Here is a 24,473-nt window from a genome sequence, read left to right as displayed (position 1 = left end):
CTTGGTCGACCTAGTATGTACCGAGTAATCTTCCCTAGATTCCCCAGATTTGGAGTAACCGTGTTCTGTTCGGAGATTCCGCTGGCGGCAGTACAAGTCCTGCGTGCGCTGTCCCTTTCGGTACGTCACCACAAGATTGATATCTTGACACGAGACGCTAGCAGTTGCCGAGAAACTCACAAAAGAAATAATACACAAATTTTGTACGCGAGGCGAATTATTTGGCAGAAAAATCAATTGAGATGCCCGAGTTGATCAGGTGTGTATGTGCTCGGTACAGCGTTAGGCGAGTGGCGCTCTTGCCTATCAGTTCGTGGGTTCACAGCCTGGTCTCGGCGACCCTGAAAGGTTCTCCTCATCAGCCCCAACAAGGCTCGGCCTCCTGGGTGTGACGGGCATCGCTAAGCCTAATCAGGCTGCCAGGCTTCTTGAGGGAACAAGTACCATTACCTCTTTTCGGTGCGACTGCTCTCTTCCAGTCTCTTATAGATACGACTCGGTGGCTCTATTAGCCACCGCTTGTCGAAACTACACCAGCCACATGCTCTGTATCTTGCCCCTTCCAACATTTCCTCTTCCAATGTCCACCCATCACTCTCTTCCTTCGCCCTCAAAGGTCCTAATTCCACTTTCTCATTCTCCCCTCTGCTCCAATCTCTCCTGTTTCAATCATATCTATAATTCTGCGGCGCCGTGTCGTAGTAATCGAGGTAGTGACTCGGCTCCATGGAGAAGTTGTCGCGGTGCTGGTCGAACTCGACGGCGTCGTCGGCGATATAGTTGGCCATGATCTCCATGGGGAGTTTGTTGGCCCGGCTCTGGAACCACTCGGACTGGGAGAGGGGGAGGTTGAGGCGGGTAATGAAGTTCGGGTACCACGGTGCCTACAGGACGAACAGTGTGTCAGGGGAACTGGCAGATCAGACGGTAAAACAACGCACGGCAGCGGACCAGAGGGAAGCAAAAAACCTCGTCAAGGCGATAGACCCAAGGTTATACTGCGTGGGAAGTGGTACGTTGTGACACTCACCATCCAAATCTGCGCGATCATGATCCTATCCTGTTCCGTCGCGTTGGGCATTCCGGCATGCCACGTTCGGAAATCTCTCAACATCACATCCCCCTTATCCATGGTGGCCCGCACAGGCGGCCTCACGGCTCGTCGTGCCTCAATGGCCTCCTCGAGCACCGGACACGACGGCGTGCCGATCCTTTGTTTCCCAAAGACTGTCTCCGGCGTGGCGACGGTCTGATCGCGCTCGTCGGTGAAGGCGTGTGAGCCGAGCCAGAACTCGGTCGCGCCGTTTTCGAGTGTGAAGTCGTTGAGGGCTGTATTGGCCACGATGACGAATGGACATTTCGGGTGGCGGAAGCGCGTGTCCTTGTGGACGGGCTGGCGAAGGCCACCTGTACCGGCGAGGGCGTTGTTGCCCGTGGACATGATCCATTTAGGGTTGGCCCCGAGATATCTATACGAATGTCAGCTCAATTTCTTAATTTGAAGAGAGAGGAAGCGGGATCGGAGTTGAGGTCCATTGATCCCGATGTAACAATGAATATGGGAAGGGAAAGACTTGCGCGTTCATCACCTGGATCACAAACGGGTTGAAATGGACATCTTCAAACAACAGCTCTGGCTTCGTGAATGGAGGTGCCTGTAATATATTCGCTGAACCCTCGACGCATTCATCAGCATTCTCAAGTTTCTTTCTTCGCTAGGATTGATATTGCGGCTTCTCCCTCTGGACTCACATTTCACCCCCTGGTTGTAAACTTTAGCCCCGGCATGTCTCTCTCTCAAAATCCGGTCCCTGTCACCGCTCATATGCTTGTGCAGGATGTCGCAGTGCTTTGGATTCACTACGCCCTTGAGCACGACCATGCCGTCCTGATGTAGGCCTTCAAGGGCCATCTGCAGGGCTGGAGCCGAGTAGGACCCCTTCCTGACATCTTCTTCCGCCAGAGGCACACGTCGTGGCCCATCGGGTTTGAATTCTTTGAGAATGGCAGACGGCATGGTTATTCAACTTGAGATTAACTAGAGATCTGATTGTAGACTCTTCTGTGTCCTGAGTTCTGGGGTGCCGTGATCCCTCTCTTTGTTTATCCTCGTTGATGTCCAACTCTAGGTACGCTTTTTAAGACTGTCCTGAAACCAGTGTATTCCACCATGAAGACGGCATCAGGCTATCCGGGACGGTGGTTAGAATCGGACCTCGTATCGGTTGACCCTCGCTCTCCGCTCGATCGGGGTTATGTTCGGGTATCCACCGTTGATAAGGATAATTGGTTGTCGAGACATACTAACAAGATAATGGACGGGCTTGGTTTTGATCGGCTGTGAGAATTAGTGTCTTGTGGGAAGAACAGCCTTGACGAGTCTTTGAGCTTATCTTGTTAGACAGGAAAAGAGGTGATGAGCGTATGGTGCCGGATACGCGCGATAGGCTCGTGCCAGCCTCCAGGTTGATAGGATCTGCCATTCGATCAACGTGACTGCGTTAGTCTAGATTCATTGACTTGCAGTTGGGCCTTTGCGTCGTTGTAAACTTGTTGCCACCATGGGAGAAGAAGGGGTCGATGTGTTGGGAAGCGATCTGCTTGTGCCACGTTGTGAGGGACCAGGTGTGTAGTATATCAAAAGACGCAGCCTCTCCCACAACACTCCATACTGTGGTCTCTCCGTGTGTCCCCTCCTCTTCATTATTCTGCTCCTGACCCTTTCACTCTGATCTCATTGGGCTCCCTCGGAGAGATCTAGCAAGATGGACTCTCCCGTCTTAGACAAACCTCAGATCACCGGCATCAACGCCTTTCGCCCCAAGAACCTTCTTGCCTCGTTCCGCATAAAGAAGGCCAACTTCAAGCGTGGGATCCAGAGCAAGGAGAACTTCAAACAGTACTTGCGGACCCCAGGGTCGAGTGCGGATCCTACAGGCTCATATTCCTGGATCAACGATGGTATGCTCTTCTCCCACTGCGGGTGCGGTCGGTGATCCTGACAGTGTTGGCGATAGATCTCCTCCCAACTCCCCCCGAGGCCCGAACGTGGGCTTGGTGGAACTACTTCTTCTTCTACTTTTCCCTGTCCATGGACAACTGGACGTTGGGGTCGGTCATGATCGGCTGCGGTCTGAACTGGTGGCAGTCTATCCTCATCGTCTTCTTCAGCCAGGTGGTGAGTTCGATCGCCATGGCCATCAACTCGCGGTCTGGAGAGGTCTACCATGTCGGGTATCCCATCATATCCCGCGCGGTCTTTGGCACATGGGGAGCGTACTACGTGGTCTTTGCGCGTGCCGTGTTGGCCATCGTTTACTACGCCATCAAGCTGTACATTGGATCTTCGTTTGTGGTGAACATGTTGACGGCTGGTATGTCGAAGGGAACACCTATATAGAAGTCTACTGACACCGGATACAGTATTTGGCAACTCATACCGCAACCTGCACAACTCGATTCCCGAATCCGTGGGCATGTCGACAGCCCAATTTATCGCCTTCTTCTTGTACTGGCTCGTCCACATCCCCTTCACCCTTCTCAGACCTTACCAATTACGCTGGGTCTTCACCCTGAAGATGTGCACAGTGGTGCCGGCTTGCTTTGGCTTGTTCATCTTCTGCATGGCCAACACTAAGGGTAACATTGGCGGCGGAATCCCCGGGGCTCCAGCTTCGACGTCTACCAGTTTCGCCTGGTTCGTCGTCTATGCATTCAACAGCGGTCTGGGCAATACTGTAAGTTCTGATCTGAAAGACTTGACAAGGAATGTGAACTCACCCAGTACAAGGCCAACATCATTACGAACCAACCCGATTTTAGTCGTTGGGCCAGATACAAATACGCCTCGATCTGGCCGCAGTTGCTTGCCAACCCGATCAGTGTGACCCTCTCGGCGTCACTGGGCATCCTGGCCACGTCGGCCATCAACCACTCGTGGGGTCTCGAGCTATGGAATCCGTGGGATCTCCTCGAAGCCATTATGCAGCGATATGACACCTCGGCCGTGCGGTTTGCCGTGTTTGTGTGTGCGACCTTCTGGGCCCTGTTGATTCTGGGCACAAACATCGCGGCGAACATGATTCCATTTGGTTCGGACAGCACGATGCTTCTGCCACGGTACATCAACATGACCCGGGGGCAGTTCTTGGGGCTCTGTCTGGCCTGGGCGGTCAATCCATGGCAAATTCTTCGATCGGCGACAGGTAAGAAGTGCTCTATTCTTGCGTTGTTTTTCCTTCGTGTACAGCTATCTCGTACTGACCAAACTCTTTCCAGTCTTCCTCAACTTCCTGGGCGGCTACATCATTTTCATGGCCTCGGCCGTGGGCATCATGGTCGCCGAGTACTTCCTGTTGACCAAAGGCAACATCTTCCTGCAACACCTGTACGACGGCAAGCGCACCAACCCGCACTACTACTACCACCGCGGCTGGAACGTGCAAGCCTACATCGCCTACATTGTCGGCGTGGTGATCCCGTTTCCGGGCTTCTGCGGCTCCCTGGGCGCTAACGTGTCTGAGACGGCCATGAACATTGGCCATCTGGGCTGGTGTCTGTCGTTTGTCGTCTCCATAGCCGTTTACGTGCCCCTATGCTACGTCTGGCCGACCAAGAACCAGAAGATGATCAAGGGCATGGGGCTCAAGTTTGAAGAGACGGCCGCCGAGGAGTTCAACCCGGCCGATCTCCCGAATTACAACCTGGCCGTCATCCATGGCCGCGAGGTCTTGACCTCGACCGCCGGACCTGCAGACGGTGAGGCGGCAGATATTGAGTCGGCGACGGAGAAAGATGTCGGTCGGGAGACCGTGGTGGTGTCGGGGTCGAAGATGGAGTGATGACATCCTATTTATCTATCTATCTATATATATATAAGTCCATATTCAGTCATTTGCGATACACACCAGATATACTATCCCATCAGAAATCTATATGAGAGAGGTGGAGCTGGGGGTTGTGACAACCCAGGAATACGCAATGATATTATTACCCCAGAGAAGCAATCCGAGATTTGACAATAGTTTCTGTACCTCGTAGACTGAGACCAGAGGATTACAAAATGCAATCCACTTTCTATGACTTGATCCTGTGTTCTTCTGTTGATTGTGGATCGAAGTGGTACCTACCTAAGGTAGTCAACTATAGTGAGGTTCTCAATACCGCAACGACTCCATTCCTGTAAGCTACACCACTAGAAAGTCGACCAACACGAGGAACCCGCAAATGTGCAATAAACATGGTGTATCCAGCGTGGAGTGCCACGAGTGCCAGCCTCGTCGGTTTCTCAGATGGAACGGGGAAAAGGAGACAGAAAACTTCCTATCCGGCACTTCGCCCATGTCCGAATCTCCTATCTATTACTCTTCCAGAGGTATTTCCTACCCTAGGCCGGTAATTATTATTCGTACTCCCCTGCACCGTCGCCCGGGGTTCTCCACTCTCTGTCTTTCTCCAAAAACTCTCTTCCAGGTTCATTGTTGTCCCCAGGAGTGTTGACTGTTGAGAGGTGATGGAGGGTGATAGGGCGTAGAGGTGGGAAGTTCCGCCCGGATAGCTGATGTTGCCTCTGTGAGGTGGGAGGGTGGTCCGCTTGATTGGTCCTACACTTGTTCGCAACCGGATGGAAGGTAAATGCAGCAAGGTGGACGATAGATGCCCGGATGGTGGTGGTCGTCCCAGTTGCGACCTCCTCGTTATCTGCGTCTCGCGCCCCTTCCTTCGGCTCTCTTTCTGGGGGTGGATCTGCGCTCAAGCTCCGTCTGGTCTCGGGCTCTTTCGTTGAGGACTTGAGTCCGCTCTCTATGCCGGTCTCCCTTCGCCGCCTCCTGTTCGACCCGACATCGATTCCGCCTAGCCCATGCCCTGGTGGCAATGAATTGGGGATCTCAACACCCCGCCATACCTGTGCATAGAGGCAGATCTATCGTGTGGCAAAGGTCCGCTCTGCTCGATAGGCTTGATCACAATACCGCCATTGGCCGTGTTGTATGCCCCCACCACCTTTTCTGGACCCGTCGATTCCATCCCATGTACTGCCCGTACACTTGGTTCGGGACCTGTGATTTTCGGCTTCGAACATGGGAGGATGGATGGAGAACCAAAGCCCGATGAACTCGCAGCTCGTATTACTGCGGATCCCATCTCTGAGGGAACAATGCGAGGAGATCGTTTGTGAGAGCCTTGGCCAGACCTGGTCTGTGTAAAAACATGTCATCTCTTTAACACATTACACTCGTGCATCATTTCATTCCCTCGTGGGTGCTCCCCTGACATCGGGCTCCCCTGACATCGTCGCCCTTATTACTCTCGGGGATACCTCCCGCATCGAACAAGAATGGAGTTTGATCTGATTGTGCGGAACGGCAATGTCGTGACGGCGTCGGATATTTGGTACAATTGCGATATTGGGATCAAGGTGAGTGAGTGCGAGTTAGAGCACGAAGAGATTGGGAAAACATTTGAGGGGCAAGAATGTATTCCTGTACTTGCCCTGGGACTCGTGGAGGAAAGAAAGAAGGGAGGGAGAGGAAAGGAACAAAAAAAGAACTTTTGGGGAAAATCCATGGATAGAATTGGTTCTTTTGTTTCTACCACTTCTTCGCCATTCATCATTTACTGCCTACACCCTTCCCCGTCTTTGACGCTTTTGGGATACAACAGAGCAAGACTAATACTGCATCACCTATTCAGAATGGCACCATCGTCGCCGTCGCCCGCGACCTCCCCATCCGCAACGGCGACCAAGTCTCCATCCTGGACGCCGAGGGTGCCTACATCACCCCAGGCGGCATCGACACACACGTTCACCTGAGCCAACTCTACGAAGCGTCGGTCGACAGTCTCATGCGCACGCAGATCACCAACGGCAAGATCCCCGACCTGGCAAACTACACCAACGACACGTACGACACGGGCACGCGCAGCGCCGTGGCCGGCGGCACCACCACCGTCATCACCTTTGCGAGCCAGCTGCGCAACGACGAGAGCCTGGTGCCCGTGCTGGAGGAGTACGCGAAGCTCGCCGACGGCCAGTCGTACTGCGACTACGCCTTCCACATGATCCTGTCGAACCCGACCAAACACGTTCTCGACGTCGATCTGCCCATGATGGTCGAGAAATACGGCATCACCAGCGTCAAGATATACATGACCTACAAGGCCTTCCAGCTCAGAGACTACCAGATTCTGGATGTCATGCACGCGGCGCGCCGCCTAGGCATTACGACCATGGTGCACGCCGAGAATGCCGATGTCATTGATTGGATGACGGAGCATCTGGAGGAGCAGGGCATGACAGCGCCTTATCATCATGGGACGTCGAGACCGCCGATTGTCGAGGCCGAGGCCACGGTAAGTCATCTTCCCAAGACCTTGGAACGTAGAACCCGCAGAACAAGAAAACAGGAAACAGACGAACGGAGAGCTGACCCTTTTTGTCTTGGGCAGAATCGAGCCATTGTCCTTTCTGAGCTCATGGATACGCCCATACTGCTCGTCCACATCTCCGGCGGACATGCCACGCGCGTCATTCGCGACGCCCAAACCCGGCTCCTGCCCGTGCACGGCGAGACCTGTCCGCAATACCTCTTCCTCCTTGCCGACAGTATGAAGAAGGAAGGCTTCGAGGGCGCCAAGTGCGTCTGCTCGCCACCCATCCGCGAAGAGGCGGCTGACCAAGACGCCATCTGGACGGGGATCAAGAACGGCACCTTCACCACCCTGTCATCAGACCACGCACCCATCAAGTTCGACCACCCGCAAGGCAAGCTGCGGGGTCTGGCCCACGGAGGCGGCGAACAGGGCAAGTTCCAATACATCCCCAATGGACTGCCGGGGGTCGAGACGCGAGTGCCACTGCTGTGGTCCGGCGGCGTGCTCACGGGACGCATCACGCCGCAGAAGTTTGTCGAGGTTACGGCGACGAATCCGGCCAAGCTATACGGTCTGTCCAACAAAGGCACCATCGGCCCGGGCTTCGACGCAGACTTGACCATCTGGTATCCGCAGGACAAGTTCAAGCCGTTCAAATTGACCAACGACATGTTGCACCACGCCATCGACTACACGCCGTTTGAGGGCATCGAGTTCAAGAATTGGCCGAGGTACACGCTGGTCAGAGGCACGGTCGTTTTCAAGGAAGGTGAGGTTGTCGGCAAGTTGGGCTACGGCAAGTATCAGCACAGGACCAAGAGTACCCTGAGCGGCCCGCGGAATCAGTTTCTCAGTGAGTGGCGGCCGGTATATCCTATGAATTAGCGCTAGACCGGCAGAATAGACATTGTAGGAAGAAACCCAGGGTCGGATTTTCCGTATCAGAATCCAACTAATAATCCACAAAGATCCCCAATGGGACTGGTAAAGCTGTTGGTGTCCTGCCGATTTTCCGAGATCGGATTTGACCGTTTCGCCCATCCCCGGAGGCTCTTTCCGATCAGGAGTGAGTGAATGTTGCTATCAGGCGCGGGGATCGAGACGGGGTTTGAAAGACCCACAGAAAGATGTCCTTCAGACGGACTGACTCTGTTGGGAAAGGTTTAGGACAGCCTTATCCAAAAGCATTTCGGACGGTATTGGGGTTGCGTAGTGAAACCATCTCAGTTATTCCGGACTCGTTCCATCCCAGGACGTAGAGACTTTCACAGGCATCACGAATCTCGAACATCATCATTCAAACCCAGCATTGCTTGCCAGCCTTCAACATGGTTCTCAAGTCGTGGCTAGACGTGCCGGACGATCATGACTTTTCCATTGAAAATCTCCCCTTCGGCATCTTCTCAACAGCCGATAATGTAGGTCCCGCACAATAACAGTGTCTTGATGATGCAGTCTTTCGTGAGAGGCATGGCGAGGTAACACGGTGCTTAGGTGACGCCGCGACCTGGCATCGCAATCGGGAGATTCATTGTCGACCTGGCAGCATTGGTCGACACAGAGGCATTCTCAATGTACTGCACCTGTCAATTCCCGTACGCGGTGTTGAAGGAGGTATCCATCATGTTCCTGTCCACCAGTCTCCGTCTCGCACGGAGTGCGAAATGCAAAGACAGAGTGATCTCTTTCTAACTTGGCCAGACCGTGTTGAACTCCTTTGCAGCTCTTGGTCGCGAAACGGTCAACGCGGTGCGCATGTTTGTGAAATATCTGCTCGTTGAGATGACGCCGATCATGAGAGACAACAAAGACCTGAGGAAGAAGTGCGTCGTCGACACGGCCGAGGTCAAGGTCGAGATGCACCTGCCCATGAGGATTGGAGATTTCACCGATTTCCTGAATTCTCGGACGGTGAGTAGTTGACGATCTTCTGATTTCAAGGCAATCAAATGGCCAATTGGAAGCGAAGCTAACAGTCCAAGCACGCAAAAAACACACATTCAACAAGCAGCACGCCAGTAAACATGTTAGTGGATAGACCCTGGCTTGACAACACTGCCTCATATTGGATGCAGGTTCAATCCTCCTCGTGCGTTCACTGCTCGCGCATCCAGTCTTGTGGTTTCAGGGACGCCGATCGTGCGTCCAATGGGACATTTGATCGACTCAAATGGTAAGGCATATGTGGGACCGTCACAACAGATGGACGTCGAGATGGAGTTTGCTTTCTTCCTGGGCGAAGGAATCAAACGCTTCGACCGGGTTTCGATCGAGGAGGCTGAGAACCGCATATTCGGTGTGGTGCTTCTGAACGACTGGTCAAGTATGTCTGTCTTCTGTGATCTGTTTGTGCGTGAGGCTGATAATGTCAATATCCAGCCCGTGATGTCCAGGCTCCTGAAGATCATCCTTTTGCCGCCTTCAATGCCAAGTCCTTCGCCTCGACCATCAGTCCTTGGGTCGTGTCGATCGACGCACTGGAGCCCTATCGCACGAAGATCCAGCCCCAAGAGCCGTCAGACCTGTTACCGTATCTGATTGACAAAAAGAGTCTTGGTACCTTTGACATCTCCATTCGCATGCAATGGACGCTCTCACCTGAGGGAGAAGTGTTCGACACCTCCACCAGCAACTTGACCAATGCGTACTGGTCCTTTACGCAGATGTTGACTCACCATGCGTTCGGAGGTTGTGAAATGAGGACAGGAGACCTGATCGGAACCGGTACACTTACTGGAGAGGTAAGGAGGTGAAAACCCTCACTTCAGTTTGTTCACCAGCCTGACTCATGAATTAGAGCGCAGAATCAATTTGTTCTCTGGTTGAGCGAACAGATAACGGCGCAAAGCAGGTACAGACTCCTTCGGGGAACAAGAGACTTTATGTTCAAGACGGGGACAAGGTCACGTTTACGGGTTGGGCGGGTGAAAAGGGGGATCAATCGCTGTCAGGGAAGAGGGTCGGTTTCGGGATCTGCGAGGGTATAATTGTTCCGGCGAGGCCCCTCTAGAGCCTGTGATGGACAGCCAAAGCGCAAGAGCGACGTGTGAGGTGTGTAGAGGGTTGGTTTGAGAGGGAAGAGAACAAGACGAAGTCGATGTTAGATGTCCACCGTAGATATTGAGCTAGCCGTAAAGGGAAATTCATATCATGTGACTGTATTTTGAAGCTAGTCCTCAATTGGAGCAGAGGTCATGTGATATTTCCCTTTAGCAATGCTCCTGCACTATGATTGGCTGGAGCAACCTCTATCCAGTTCCTCGCGATAAGAAACTCCCGCGGCAAACGAATCTTTACTCTTCCTTCGACATTGCCATTGCTTTGCCTCGTATTGTCCATTTTCCTCATACCTCTACACGGTCTCTCCGCGACTCCTCCGATGGGCGATCGCTTTGTTTCGTGTCTATAGTCATGCTGCGGACGGAACAGTCATTGGACATGACTTTCCACCATGTTCTCTACCGCTTTACATCCAGCATCTCCCCAGTTTCAAGAGCTTCCGGCTCCACTCACAGTCCCCACAAGGCTACGTCGACCTCGCACTCGACGGTCGTGTGACTTTTGTCGGTCTCGAAAGAGTGCTTGTCGGCTCGACCAAGGTCCGCCATGTTACGCCTGCCGTCTGTATGCCCGGGAATGTATTATCAGCGAGAGACCGCCGCGGAAGAGGCAAAAGTCGACGAGCGAGGCAGGGAAAGCCACCGCAGGTCCAGTTGCCGCTCACGACAAAGGTGCCGCCAGACCTGTGCACACTGATATGCCCAGATCATCGAACTGGACGCAGGGAGCCCAGGCCGCCGCCTCTGCCAGCAATGACGTGGATCTCGCCGTCTTCTCCCCTCAGTCTAATGGCAGCTCGCAGCAGATGTCGCCCACACAGGGGGCAGGCTCTGTAACTTCACAAGTCTCGATCGAGTCAGGTCGGCCGACAACGCGACACAGCGTCGTGGGACGAGAATATGATACGCTGACCGAGTCCTTGGACGCATGGCCGACCAAAACTACCTTCCTCTTGGGAGATACAGGCGAGTCGGATCCCTATCTGCTCCGGCACTTTTCGACAGAGTACCTTGACTCGTCGGTGGATGACATTGCCAAGGTGACACCCCGACATATGCTACGTGCATCAGACCCAGACGTCATGCATAGTCAAGGAAAGCCCTTGATCATGTCAATTGCCGACCATTCTCTGTACGATCGAGGAGAACCGCGACTGGATCAGACAGTCCTTGACCAAGCAGCTGATGAAGTTGCCCAGATGGTCTCGGATGAGACCGGCGTCCGACTGGTCAAACTCTTCTTTCGATACATCTACCCGCATTTCCCCATCTTGTCAAAGAGCCGTCTTCTGTACCCGCTGGTGGAACTCCCTTCTCGGCTCAAACAGCTTCCCCTCTCGCTCAAAGCGGCTATCTACGCTTCTGCTCTGGCCTTCTTCACGTACGACGACGTGCTTGCCACCACGATTGTCCATTCGCCACCATCGAGCCAGCGACTATACCGCATTGCCTGGGTTGCTGTGACGCACGAAGTCCACACGCCTCACCTTTCCACGCTACAATCATGTCTGCTCCTTCTCCAACGTGTCAACGACGACCGATACGTGATGGACACGGTGTTTCGGTGGAGTTTGCTCGGCTGGACCGTGGCTCTGGCGCAGACGTTTGGCTTGTCCACCGACTGCCTCGACTGGACGGGGCTTCCAGACTGGGAAAAGCGGCTGCGTCGACGCCTTTGGTGGGCGACTTTTGTCATGGACAAATGGGCATTTATGTCGGCAGGATTGTCGAGTCACATCCACGACGATAGCTACGACGTTTCCCCCCTGACCGCGGCCGACTTTATCTCTTCTGGCGAGACAGAATCATCTCAACAGCAGCAAAACAACGGCAACATCGAAGCTGCCAGCTCCGCGGCTACCGCCGAACCTCCCTTGTCCCACTTTTACCACCTTACCCGCCTCACCGCAATCCTCAGCGATATCCAGACGGCTTTCTTCACCATTGCCGCGTCCAAACGCACCGAACGCGACTTTAAACTCTCGATCGAGCTGGCGAAGCCGATCCGCCGCCGCTTGAAGGAGTGGAAGACCTCATACGACGCCTATCTCGACACTACGCACCTGCACGGCCATCATAATCACCACAACGCCACTTCTATGCGTTCCCGCTCGTCTGGTCTCGATGGCAACGCCTCTCTGGGCCTCAGCTACCTCGTCACGAACATCATGCTCTTCCGCGCGCTGCTACGGCCCCTCGAATCCAACCTTCCATCCACCTCTGTCCCGTCCTCCTCGTCCGAAGCCGGCCGTGACGCCGTCCGCATCGGCGCAAAGACATGCTGCATCGAAGCCGTCGAGTTTGTCGAGACCCTGCGCCGCAACGTCTGGGACGCCTTCTGGCACTCGTGGTCGCGCGCCGGGTTCGCCATGATCTCCTCCATGATGATCCGTCTGCTAATCACGAGCGAGGACCCGGGCGAGGTCGACGACATCAACGCGCTCATCAGGCGGTGGCGCTGGGCGCTGCGCACGGGCGGAGGCAGTGCCGGGAACGTCCTGATGAGTCTGGCGCTGCTACGGCTCGATCGGTCGCTGGTCACGCGGGGGATCCACGAGAGTGATGAGGAGTGAACTTTTTGGGCGAAAATTGGAAATTGAGAAGACTGTGCGTTATGCGAGCGGAGTCAGGGAGCTATAGGATGGTGTTCACAGGACAATGACAGTGAATAGGGCAGTAATCGGCAATCCGTGGACTCGATCTCTGTCGTATCACGGGAGTTTGTTCGTTGCGCCTGGCGACACATGGATATCTCCGAGTATCGATACATTAAGATTGTTTCAGACGTTCTTTTTTGGCCCACGAGAAACTATTCTCGCGACTCATGGAAGCGGGGCGTCTACAGAGCCTATGTAGGTACGAGTTCTAACGAATCTAGTCCCGTCCAGTCCCTCCCTCTGATCCAACCCGATCTGGTCTACCTACTCGTACTGTACGTCAATCTAGCCTGTCATCTTTACGTGCGCCCGGTGGATCTCTCGCTCTCGTACCTAGGTACTCGCATAAACATACCTAAGCATGTGGCATGGGAGTGTCTTGTTTTTTGTTTTGAGGGGGACGGATGGAGGTTCCCTTTCTCCGACCCATCGTTAATTGTCGTTGCTTGGTGAGGTGGGTGGATGTTTTAAGCGCCGTTCGGGTTTCAGCCTGTTGGGGAACCATGCCAGGATGATTTATCATTTGTGGACGAGTAATGTAACGTAACGTAACGTAGCCGCCTGGCCGGATTGACGCCGCCGGCGCCACGGGTTTCGAATCCAAAAAGCACGCCTTGCACCCACTCCTCACTCCCACTAATTACTCGGTTCACGTCTGGCGTCGTTCATTTACCAATCCACTATTTTACCGATCAACGAGATGAGTTTCGATCATGGTAATTAATGGTGACGGTGATGAAAAATGGAAAAGCTAACCGTGGTAGAGGAGCCTGCGCAGATCACCCTTGAACCCTGTCAACCGCTTCGGCCGTTCTCAAGGTAGTCGGTACTAGGTATGTTGCATGGTTCATGGTGTTTGGTCCATGGTGTGTGGTTCCTGGTGCATGCGTTGCGTATCAAACCGGGACCCCTTCCTCCTCAGCAGCCTCGAGGAAATTCCTCGCCGAGGGTGGCGTCCTGCTGAGACAAGACTTGCGCAATAATAATGGGTCGTTTTATCTACCACCTACCACCTAATACCTACAAGTATCGTCCCTGTTGGGGCCAAAATGCAGGGATGTACGTCCTCGGACGGAACGTGTGTCAGAACTTCCCCGGCGTCAGGGCCGGGACCAGGGCTAGAGCCAGGGTTGTGAAGGCGGCGGCTAAATGATTCATTACTTGTAGGTACTGAGAGCCGTGGTAAGGTCGAACAATACGAGGGAGCCTGGAGGTAGGTACCTACGCAACCAGCGCCATGCCAGGATACCTCAGGGACTCGTACGTACGGAGTACGGAGTACGGGGTGCTTTACCTACCCGTTAGGAAGAGTATGACAAGGGTATGAGGTACTTAGGTACGTGTTCGGTACCTCGTACAGGACGACAGGACGTCAAGAAGAGGCTGGCCCCCCTTCCCCTCCTCCCCTTCCAAGTCCAAGACACATGGCTGTGCATGGGTGGGTGGGTAGGTAGGTAGGCAGGCTGAAAGGCAGGCCGGAAGGCAGACACGGCGGCCCAACTCCATCCACCCTTGATACGTACATACATAACATCCCTCCAGCAATAGCAGTACTACTCGTGTGTAGCACATCTCATATCCCTTTGGCAACAACTATCCTCCTCCTACCCACATCCCACATCCACATCCGAGTACCCCAGATCTTGGTCGCTTGAATGTTGCCAAACACCAGCAACACCAACAATAACAAAACACTGCCTCAATTGCCGTTGGTCAAATCGCCTTTGCTTTCGGTCAAGCATGCAGAGCAAGTCAAGGCCATGTCACGGCACAGCAACCCACGCCTCCCGCCCAAGGATGTCTATCTCAGCCTGAGCCTGCTCCTGTGCCTGGGCCTCTCCCTCCTGACCGTCTTCTATACTCCCTTCGCTATCTTCCTGGGCCAGATAAACCAGCTCGTGCTGATCGGCTTCCTCGTCGCCGTCATGGGCATGTGTCTCGAAGGCCAGGTCCTGCGCACCGCCCTGATGGCGTGCGGGATGCGTCAGGCACCCACTCTGCAGGACCTGGACGCCCTGATGCGCAAAGATCCCTTCGCAGACAACGTCTACTGGGTACATCGCCTGTTCTTGCTGATTGTGTTTGGGCTGCCGCTGCTGCTCAGTGTTGGGTACAAACAATTCATCGGGGGGAGCAGCACCATCCTTGTGCACGAGGGTCCTGGGTACTTCGGGTTCGCGGCGCCACCTGGCATGCAGCGGATCGGGGATGGTCTCTCGCTCCTCTCCCAGGTCTATGTGCCCTTCTGGACCGATCCGGGTCTGAATCGGACATACGGCTTCAACGTCTTCGTCGCGGGCGACAACAAGACTGCCGCAATTGTCGACTCGCCATATCCTTCCTACCTGACGGCAATCCAAAGCAGGCTCAAGGACGGCGAGACGATAACAATGTCCACCACGGTCAACGCAACCGTGTCAGAGGTCAACGACATTTCCGACGAGGACAGGAAGAGCGATGAGTTCTGGCTCGATGTCGCCACTCAGTTCGGGCACGATTTTACCGTCAATGGCGGCAATGTGCGTGGTGCGAACAACGCGCTGTGGGCTGGCATGAGTGACAACTTCCTAACCAATTTCACCACCATGTACTTCTCGGCCTGGAACACCACGAGAAACGAAACATTTGAGTCTGAGGCCATCCGCACGGAGCAGTCGCGGCGCATCGCCAATGTGACGTGGGTGATTTCTCCCTCCAACATTACCCTGACCACGGCCAGGTTTGTCAAGACAGACGAAGTGGTGAATCAGACCGTCATTCAGAATAACGCCATCGGCCTCCAAGAAGCATTCAGCAATTTCCTCGGCGAGTATGACTGGCACAACCGGGCGGGGGACTTTGACTATCCATACCCGATCTCTACGGACATTGAACCGGTGTATTTCCAACCTGTCAACACAGTCCCAGCTCTGGCAGCGGCCATGGCGTGGGCACGCACATCCAGCCTCAACACCATCGTCCGGCCTCTTGGGATTCAGAACGCAGGCATCCGGGCTTTGACAGGGTACGACAAGGACGAGGTGAATATCGTCACTGTCAAGACCGTGCCGACCCTAAGACGGCATCCTCTCCTGATCCTCCTGCTGGCGGTGAACCCGCTCCTTTCCTTGGTTTGTCTGGCCATCAAGGGTCTTGTACTCCACAACAGTCCCGTCGCAGACGGATTCAGTAGCATCACCTTACTCGCCGCCTCCAGGGAGCCAGATTTCATCTCCGACAAGGACGTCGAAAATCTCGCCAGTGGTCAGTTGAGGCGGCCGGTCGTCGTGAATTTCGCGACTGAAGGTGGCTGAACGATCTCGATGACATAGCGGATGAATCGGAAAATTTGTATGAAAATAGGAAATGTATATGATATGATGTTGGATGAAAAGTAATCGCTGTTATGGTAGGCTGCAGAAGAGGCTGATGTATGGATGAACTATGTCTTGTTTGATTACGATGCTGGATTTATCAGACTGTCTGCGAGGTATCTTGAAATAAGGGCTGTCGTTGGATATATGAAAGCTGCTGCATTTCGTCGAGGCCGTCCGCCGATTCCTATAGACAAGTCCAGGCGGAGACACTACCTTCTTCTGCCACGGATTGTGCTCGAGAACACACAAACACCCGATGTCGAGAAAGAGGGTTCGATGGGTTTGAAGACGTTCAGAATGTTGGCGCTTCCCTCAATTTTTCCGGTCTTAATTGAGATGATCGTAGTCTGGCACCGAAATGGCGTGTCATACATACGGCCCGTTCAGCGAGCCGATGTATAGCGACTGTTGGTGATCCCCGACCCACTCCTTCAGCTCCTCGGAGATATCCAAGTGACTCTTCTTGACATTCCAGAAGGACGCGGGCAGGAGTGAGTCATTGCCCGTGTCCACCTCGACGATGGCGGCGCGGAGGACAAGGTCCTGCCGCCGAGCCACGGACCACCGCCGCCCACACATGCTGATGCCGTGCATGAGCGTGTCGAAGATGGGTTCGCGCTGCTGGTGCATCTTGCGATAGATGACCAGCTTGAAGCGCGCGGCGACGAAGAGCATAGTCCCCAGGACGGGCGTGCTGAGTTCGGCGTCTGCGTCGCTTATGCTGCGGAGTGCCAGCACGATGTCCTCGCACGCCTGTAGGCATCTTTGCAGCGGGATCTCGTTGCACGAGGTTTCGTCCGCTTCAATGAGACGCGCGTAAAGGATAATGACACTCGCGTGCGACAACATGCTGGTCAGAATGAGGTTGGGATCAAAGTCAATCAATCCATCGGCCAACAGCGTATAGCTGGTTGTGGGCTGCGCACGCACATAGTTCATAAGGTTGTGGTAGATCTCATCACACGTGGCAAATGCCTGGCCCTGAGCCTGGTCATATCTCCCTTGCTCATGGTCATAGAGGAAGTTGTGGAGAGGCTGCAGGCCAATTGCAGCAAGATGCGTGTGGCTCCGGAAGCTGTCCCTGAGGTCCGGCGTGCTCACATACGCCACACTCGACAAATGGTCCATCACTGCAGCCGACACGTCCCTCCACGAGATACCCAAGGTCGTGACGGCATCCATGGCAAGCGAAGACCAGGTCAAGGGGATCGCCAGTTCGTCCCCGGTATTGCTGCCGATCGCCGGAGGGCCGACTTGAGCAGGGCTCTGCAACTGCATTTGATTCAACAATTTTCGGAAAAGGCCAATGTTTTCGCACATTCGACGGCACACAGCAAGTAGGCTGAATGTGCTGGGAAGGTTGTCCGACCCATAGTCCAGGATTGCAATGATCAAGAGTGCTTGGAGGGATTTCAATGATGCTTTGGAGAAGGCCTCGTTCACAACCTGCGACCTGAGATACTGTGAAAGTCTGTATCTCCCATTGTATCCCAGACAGATGGCATGACTCGAGTACGCTATCTGAAGCGCAATCACGGCCTTGAGCACCACGTCGTCTATGTGTGTCAGAGGCAGAGGGAGGTCATCGAGAGAATTCTGAATCTGTTGCCTGCTCAAGATAGGGTACCAAGGCTGGGTTTCCTTGAACCACGAGTCAGCCAATGTACGGAGATATGCATGTGTCAGGGTCGCCAAGTCTGCGGCGGCAGCGTCGGATTCTGCCTGTGTACTGCTAGATCTGGGTGGCTCAACATGAGCAACGGACGGAGTATTGGGGATAGAGTGTTGCGGCGGTGATATGTCAACAGGTTGGGTGGAAGATGTCGTTGCTGCTGCGAGGGCAGGGCTGAAGCTGGGATGTGGCGTCGCCGTTGTCGAGGACGTTGTTCGTTCGTGCTTGAACTTCTCGACCTCTTGCTCCAGAGTGTCTAGCACAGCGTCAGACAATGATTTCTCTTTGACGGGCGGATATAACTACCCAGGCGATTTTCGAGTTGCGTGACATAGCCCGCACGAAGACCTCGTTTCTTCGTCTTGGTCACATACTGGCAGCGGACGTTGGCCTTGACACAGAAGGAACAATTTGGAAGTCGCCTATCACATTTGGTCTTTCGCTGTCGACAGAGGTGGCACCTGTGTAGAATCGATTAGTCGCTGTAGACAGTGGGAGGGAGGGGCAGGTTGTTCACACTGTGGAACTTCTCTGTTCGGAGGCAGAGTTTTCAGGAGACGCGGTGCTCATATTTGCCGCTGGCTGCGTTTTCGGAGGGGAGACTCACGATAGTATGAGAACAGAAGAGAAGACAAAGAGAGAAAGCCGTCATCACCATATTGAAAGAGGTATTTTCGACTTGGTCACAGAGTCATCGCCGAGACACGGGCCGATGGATGGTTTGTGGGCGCCAGATTTCTCCGCAGGCAACGGCGACACTTGGCCCGAAGCATCATCCAGTGTCATTTGGTATCCAATCTGCAGTCTTGCATATGCATTCTTCTACGTGGCCCAGTAGATGACCATGATTGATTCATACTTATAAGATCAGGCGACACCCTCTCTGGCCTCTGCACATGCTGCCACTCATGCATCCCACCGCTTCTCAACAAGCACACACCAGTTTTTTGGAGAACCTCGTCTTCCTGTGATGGCTCTCTCTGTATGTAGCGCCACCGATTTCACAAGGAGCAGGACTTGCATTTGCTGACCTATAAGAATCCTGCAGTGTTTCTATACGGGCCTGGAAAAGCACAGATCCAGGACAGACCAGAACCAAGAATCACCGATCCCACCGACGCGATAATCCGTATCAAGTTTGTTGGTGTGTGTGGCAGTGATGTATATCACGTCCTCGAGTACCATACAAAAGAACGAATCTGATGGCTTTCAGGTGCATTTCTGGAATCATGGCGGTGTCAACGGGAAATTTGTCTCCGAGTCAAATCCTCTGGTCATGGGGCACGAGGCATCAGGAAGTCAGTTGCATTTCCTCAGGGAGAATATCCATTGCCAGAAACAGTCCAGCGCTTCAGTGACAACAGCTAACACTAGTCTGTAGCGGTTCATGCGGTCGGCGCTGCAGTCACCCATCTGAGACCAGGTGATAATGTCGCCATCGAGCCAGGTCAGCCTTGTCGTTCCTGTGAAAGATGCAAGGAAGGGCTGTACAATCTTTGCCCGCACATGAAATTCGCCGCCTGCCCACCAGACACGCCGGGATGCTTGACCAAGTATTTCAAGATCCCCGCCGACTTCTGTTACAAGCTTCCGCCAGGGGTGAGTCTGCAGGAGGGCGTCCTTGCGGAGCCTCTTGCTGTGGCAGCCCATGCTGTGCGAATGATTGGGGTCAAACCAGGTCAGAGCTTGGTCATCTTCGGCGCGGGCACGATTGGCCTTGTTTGTGGTGCCGTAGCCCGACTGTTTGGAGCAAAGAAGATTGTGGCAGTCGACCTGTTGGACCACAAGTTGGAATTTGCAAGGAACCTCAACGCGTCCAATACCTTCAAGCCCGATTTATCTGCTTCGCCCGAAAAGAACGCCGCGCGGCTGATTGAGAAAAACGGGTTGGGACTCGGTGCAGATGCTGTGATCGAGGCCACAGGGGCCGAGAGCTCCATCGTTACAGCCGTGCATGTTCTGCGTCCGGGAGGATCTTGTGTGCAGACAGGCCTGGGGAAGGCCGTCGTCAACTTCCCCATTCTAGCCATGAGCGAAAAGGAATTGCATATGCACGGGGCCTTCCGATACAACCAAGGGGATTTCAAAGTCGCCATGGACGTACTTGAAGCTGGCAAGCTGCCTCTCAAAAGCCTCATCTCCACCATTTTCGATTTCGAGCAAACCACAGACGCATGGGAGGCAACCAAGCAAGGACGGGGTATCAAGAATATGATTCGAGGCTATGGATATAAAGATCCCGCCAGAATTAGCCACTTATAATTTCAACAAAAGTAGTCGTTGGGCGTCCAGCTATTTCCTGTGCTTAGAACTCTGCTCTGAAGAGTCAGAGACAGCTCGCCTTGAAAGAGAGAGGAAGGGCATTCTGCTCATGCAGTCGTCCTATGTGACCCGGTATTGTACAGAATGTCATCAACCATCAAGAGCGGACAATCAGTGCTGACTCCATTCGATGGTATTCAAGTCGATACCTTCCTGGACCAATTCCCACAGAGGGCTGAGTTCTCTTAGGAAGGTGACACGTTCACGAACAGCTTTCAGAACGTAGTCGATTTCGCTGGTCGTGGTGAAACGTCCAATGCCAAACCGGATACTGCTGTGCGCGCTTTCGTCACTGTTTCCCAAAGCTCGAAGAACATAGCTGGGCTCCAAAGACGCAGAGGTGCAAGCACTCCCAGAGGAGAGTGCAATATCCTTGAGGGCCATCAAGAGTGACTCTCCTTCAACGTAGGCAAAGGACACGTTGACACACCCAGGATAGCGTCGAGTAGGGTCTCCATTCAAAGACGTGTGTTCCATCGCAAGCAGTCCATCCACAAGTCGCTTGGAAAGAGAGTTGATGCGTTTGGAATCGTACTGTGCGAACAATCCAAAGTCAGCAGTTGTCCCTCAGAACAATAACTCCGAATAGTAAATGGTTGGGCAGTTGAATATCATAACCCCTGCTATGTTAATCAAGGCTCTGGCATGTGCTTGCAGCCAGACGCTCAGAAAGCCATGCATGTTAAAGAAAGCGTATAATCATCAAACAATTGTCGGCAGAAAAGGGAAATATCTTCTTACCTCCATCTCCTCTTTGGCAATACGACAAGCCTCTCCAAAGCCGACCACCAGATGGGGAGCGAGGGTACCACTGCGGAGACCTCGCTCTTGACCGCCACCACTGATGATGGGGTCCAACCTAACACGAGGCCGTCGTCTAACATAGCATGCCCCAATACCCTTGGGCCCGTAGATTTTGTGGCTCGAAATCGACATCAGGTCGACATTCCAGTCATTAACACTAATAGGAATCTTGCCGACCGCCTGCGCACCGTCGCTGTGAAAATATACCTTCTTTGATCGACACAGCTGTCCGATCTCTTTCATGGGCTGTATAACACCGATCTCGTTGTTGACCGTCATGATACTGACCAATGCAGTTTCTGGCTTAATTGCTTCCTCGAGCTGTTGTAGATTGATCAAGCCGCTTGAGTCGACTGGCAAATATGTAACCTCGAAGCCTTCATCTTGTAAATGTCGACAGCTGTCCAAGACGCATTTATGTTCCGTCTGACTCGTGATGATATGCTTCTTCTTGCCCGACCTGCCAAAGAACCTGGCGACACCCTTGATGCTCATGTTGTTACTCTCGGTGGCACCGCTTGTAAAAATAATTTCCTTGGGGTCTGCGCCAATCAGTTTCGCAATGTGTTCTCTTGCTTGTTCGGTGGCCTTCTCGCTTTCCCAACCATAGGCGTGCGTTCTAGAATGAGGGTTGCCAAAGAGGCCAGTGAGGAAAGGGAGCATGGCATCGAGAACTCTGGGATCAACTGGAGTTGTCGCCTGCGCATCCAGGTAGATCGGGCGAGTACCCTGATCCATAATGGTTGCGTGCTTGAGAATGCCAGCTTGGGGACTCAGCATGGCATCGGCGGTGATATCAGTCCCGGGCATCTTGACCTGGGAGGGGAGATTGCCACTCTCTTGAATAAATTTCTTCTGGTCTGCCTTGATAGCAGACTCGACATCAGCGACCTGTGCGTTGGCTGGTTTGGACTCGGAGACATAGCTGCGACGACAGATGAAGTGTGAAGAGGCAATGGAAGCAGTTCCGGATCGTGAAGAAAGGCTTGCATTGTTGGAAAATCGGCGAGCGCAGGCACGAGAAGCCTGCCGTATCACTGTAGATGCTGGTCCAGTCATGTTGTGGGAAATGAATCAGTCCAGCTGACTATAGGGTCGTTGAGAAGCAAGAAAATCTGGTGGTCCAGATCGATGATGAATCTGCTCAAGTTTAGTTGACGGGATGGTGTGGCTGATGGGGGATTTATCAGATTAGATTTTTCGCAAGACCTTCCCTCCTTGTCTTGCTTACTTTTCAACCTTCGAGTGGCACGTTGGCTCCGGCTAAATGACGGACCTGGTCGGTCATGTCGGCGAGATCCTTGTACAGGCACGACAGGGTGTAAGCACGCCAGTCAGCTTGCAAGACACTACCAGCACCGACCTTGAACTCCATCTCAATGCAGCTAGACATTGTCCAGTGAGTTGACAAGGCACAATCCTACTCATTCTCCTTCGCACACCTCCTGCCGCTGTCGCTGCTATCTCTGCTACAAGATCTCCACCGACAAACATCTGGAGGGAAGACAGTGAGCTGCTTGTGCGCACAGCCACAGTCTCTTGACTTGGCTGCGTCATTGCGTCTTGTCGCTCCAGGCTGTTGGTCCAAGCGAATTGTGCCGTCTCCAGCCATCGGTTGCTGCCCACATCCAAACCGCCCCTCCATCTTCCGTCTTCGCATAATTCCCCTACAAAGTACATTAATACCACCTTTAGGCACCCGGATACACTCCACCTCATTCTTCTGCGACGCCTTCAGAAACACGCCCTCCTTACCTTTCGGCATTGTTGGATAACCCATTCCGAGACCTCCACACCCACCGAAGAAAGCGTAACAGACCTGATCGCCTGTGCGAGAACTACCGCGCAGAATGAGTCTCAAAGGCGTGGGAAAGAGTATAACTCGAGCCCCACAACAGTTTAAGCAGCGCTTCAATATCGGCGATAATACAAAAGATGCAGTCTACATTGATGCCGAGAGACGCTTTCAGGAGCTGGAGAAGGAGACCAAGAAGCTGCACGACGAGTCGAAAAAGTATTTTGAGGCCATCAATGGTATATCCTCGACGACCCTCTGCCCGTTGACGTCTGTTCTCACATCTGTCTTCTCCAGGCATGCTGAACCACCAGATCGAATTCTCGAAAGCCATCCAGGAGATTTATAAGCCTATATCTGGCCGTGTCTCCGACCCCAACTCGCTCATCCCAGAAGGCAACCCGGAAGGAATTCGAGCCTGCGAAGAGTACGAGTCGATTGTGCGCGAACTACAGGCCACACTGCAGCCAGAGTTGGAAATGATCGAGCAGCGAGTAATAGCGCCAGCTGACCAGTTACTCGAAGTCATCAAGGTTATCCGCAAAATCAATACCAAGCGCGATCACAAACAGCTCGACTTTGACCGACACCGAGCCACCCTCAAAAAGCTGCAGGACAAGAAAGACAAGACCCTCAAGGACGAAAAGGCTCTTTTCAAGGCAGAAAACGACGTCGAACAAGCTACACAGGACTACGAATATTTCAACAACTTGCTCAAAGACGAACTGCCCAAGCTGTTTGCGCTGGAAGCCGAATTCATCCGGCCTCTTTTCCAGTCCTTCTACTACATGCAGCTCAACGTTTTCTACACTCTCCATGAGAAGATGCAAGCCATCAATATTGGGTACTTCAACCTCAATCTGGACATTGAGGAGGCATTCGAGATGAAACGCGGGGATGTCCAGGAACGCGCAGAGGCGCTCTCGATCGTGCACTTTAAGAGCACAGGTGGAGTAAAACCTCGTGGAGTGTCGAGATACGGACTGGGGCTCTCGAAAGCCAAGGAAGCGGAAGCAGGTAAAAGCTCTTACGCAAGTCGGAGGACAAGTCATCTCGAGGACGGCGTTTCCAACCCGCCTCCGCCTTACTCTCCGACTGGCTCAGCAAGTTTGCCCAGCAGCCCTGCAATAGGAAGTCCTTCGCTGAATGCGGCCATCGCTGCAAAGGGCAAGCCTCCACCACCTAAACCCAAACCAAGCCGTCTCAGCGGTGTACCCAACGCCGAGACTTGCACCGCCTTGTATGACTACGAGGCGCAAGCAGAAGGAGATCTCAGTTTCATGACCGGGGACGTCATCGAGATCACCTCGAGGACACAGAACGAGAATGAGTGGTGGACGGGGCGAGTCAACGGACGAGAAGGGCAATTTCCTGGTATGTGTAGCCTGTTTCAATTTTCAGAAGGCATGACTTTGAAGAGCTGACCACGGAACA

At 53.5% G+C, this 24,473-nt stretch overlaps 9 protein-coding genes across 9 annotated transcripts; 6 read left to right on the top strand and 3 right to left on the bottom strand.

Annotated features, from left to right (window-relative positions):
• Nucleotides 1–665: 665 nt before the first annotated feature.
• Nucleotides 666–2,017, bottom strand: AYO20_01450 (hypothetical protein; the record flags this gene model as incomplete). The annotated part of the gene is made up of 4 exons (XM_022639756.1): nt 666–884; nt 1,031–1,469; nt 1,603–1,669; nt 1,753–2,017. The coding sequence occupies 4 exons, from the start codon at nt 2,015–2,017 to the stop codon at nt 666–668; spliced, it is 990 nt and encodes a 329-aa protein (XP_022504144.1).
• A 748-nt stretch (nt 2,018–2,765) lies between these two features.
• AYO20_01449 (hypothetical protein) lies at nt 2,766–4,841 on the top strand (the record flags this gene model as incomplete). The annotated part of the gene is made up of 5 exons (XM_022639755.1): nt 2,766–2,961; nt 3,018–3,374; nt 3,424–3,737; nt 3,785–4,205; nt 4,279–4,841. The coding sequence occupies 5 exons, from the start codon at nt 2,766–2,768 to the stop codon at nt 4,839–4,841; spliced, it is 1,851 nt and encodes a 616-aa protein (XP_022504143.1).
• A 1,496-nt stretch (nt 4,842–6,337) lies between these two features.
• AYO20_01448 (hypothetical protein) lies at nt 6,338–8,259 on the top strand (the record flags this gene model as incomplete). Its single annotated transcript, XM_022639754.1, has 3 exons — nt 6,338–6,418; nt 6,574–7,353; nt 7,408–8,259. The coding sequence occupies 3 exons, from the start codon at nt 6,338–6,340 to the stop codon at nt 8,257–8,259; spliced, it is 1,713 nt and encodes a 570-aa protein (XP_022504142.1).
• A 443-nt stretch (nt 8,260–8,702) lies between these two features.
• Nucleotides 8,703–13,006, top strand: AYO20_01447 (hypothetical protein; the record flags this gene model as incomplete). The annotated part of the gene is made up of 9 exons (XM_022639753.1): nt 8,703–8,792; nt 8,869–9,031; nt 9,098–9,285; nt 9,351–9,400; nt 9,450–9,697; nt 9,754–10,115; nt 10,172–10,355; nt 10,804–10,998; nt 11,067–13,006. The coding sequence occupies 9 exons, from the start codon at nt 8,703–8,705 to the stop codon at nt 13,004–13,006; spliced, it is 3,420 nt and encodes a 1,139-aa protein (XP_022504141.1).
• A 1,739-nt stretch (nt 13,007–14,745) lies between these two features.
• AYO20_01446 (hypothetical protein) lies at nt 14,746–16,383 on the top strand (the record flags this gene model as incomplete). Its single annotated transcript, XM_022639752.1, has 1 exon — nt 14,746–16,383. The coding sequence occupies one exon, from the start codon at nt 14,746–14,748 to the stop codon at nt 16,381–16,383; it is 1,638 nt and encodes a 545-aa protein (XP_022504140.1).
• A 429-nt stretch (nt 16,384–16,812) lies between these two features.
• AYO20_01445 (hypothetical protein) lies at nt 16,813–18,688 on the bottom strand (the record flags this gene model as incomplete). The annotated part of the gene is made up of 3 exons (XM_022639751.1): nt 16,813–18,374; nt 18,425–18,579; nt 18,636–18,688. The coding sequence occupies 3 exons, from the start codon at nt 18,686–18,688 to the stop codon at nt 16,813–16,815; spliced, it is 1,770 nt and encodes a 589-aa protein (XP_022504139.1).
• Nucleotides 18,689–19,624: 936 nt separating this feature from the next.
• On the top strand, nt 19,625–20,380 carry AYO20_01444 (hypothetical protein; the record flags this gene model as incomplete). Its single annotated transcript, XM_022639750.1, has 1 exon — nt 19,625–20,380. One exon carries the CDS (start codon nt 19,625–19,627, stop codon nt 20,378–20,380), a length of 756 nt encoding a protein of 251 aa, XP_022504138.1.
• A 171-nt stretch (nt 20,381–20,551) lies between these two features.
• Nucleotides 20,552–22,303, bottom strand: AYO20_01443 (cysteine desulfurase, mitochondrial; the record flags this gene model as incomplete). Its single annotated transcript, XM_022639749.1, has 2 exons — nt 20,552–20,974; nt 21,182–22,303. 2 exons carry the CDS (start codon nt 22,301–22,303, stop codon nt 20,552–20,554), a joined length of 1,545 nt encoding a protein of 514 aa, XP_022504137.1.
• A 791-nt stretch (nt 22,304–23,094) lies between these two features.
• On the top strand, nt 23,095–24,463 carry AYO20_01442 (hypothetical protein; the record flags this gene model as incomplete). Its single annotated transcript, XM_022639748.1, has 2 exons — nt 23,095–23,278; nt 23,337–24,463. 2 exons carry the CDS (start codon nt 23,095–23,097, stop codon nt 24,461–24,463), a joined length of 1,311 nt encoding a protein of 436 aa, XP_022504136.1.
• Nucleotides 24,464–24,473: the final 10 nt, after the last annotated feature.

This window comes from Fonsecaea nubica (genome assembly GCF_001646965.1).
Source record: "Fonsecaea nubica strain CBS 269.64 chromosome Unknown Scaff6, whole genome shotgun sequence".
NCBI lineage: Eukaryota > Fungi > Ascomycota > Eurotiomycetes > Chaetothyriales > Herpotrichiellaceae > Fonsecaea > Fonsecaea nubica.
The sequence above is the reverse complement of the archived record's forward strand: the minus strand, read 5'-3'. Positions and strand labels throughout refer to the sequence as shown.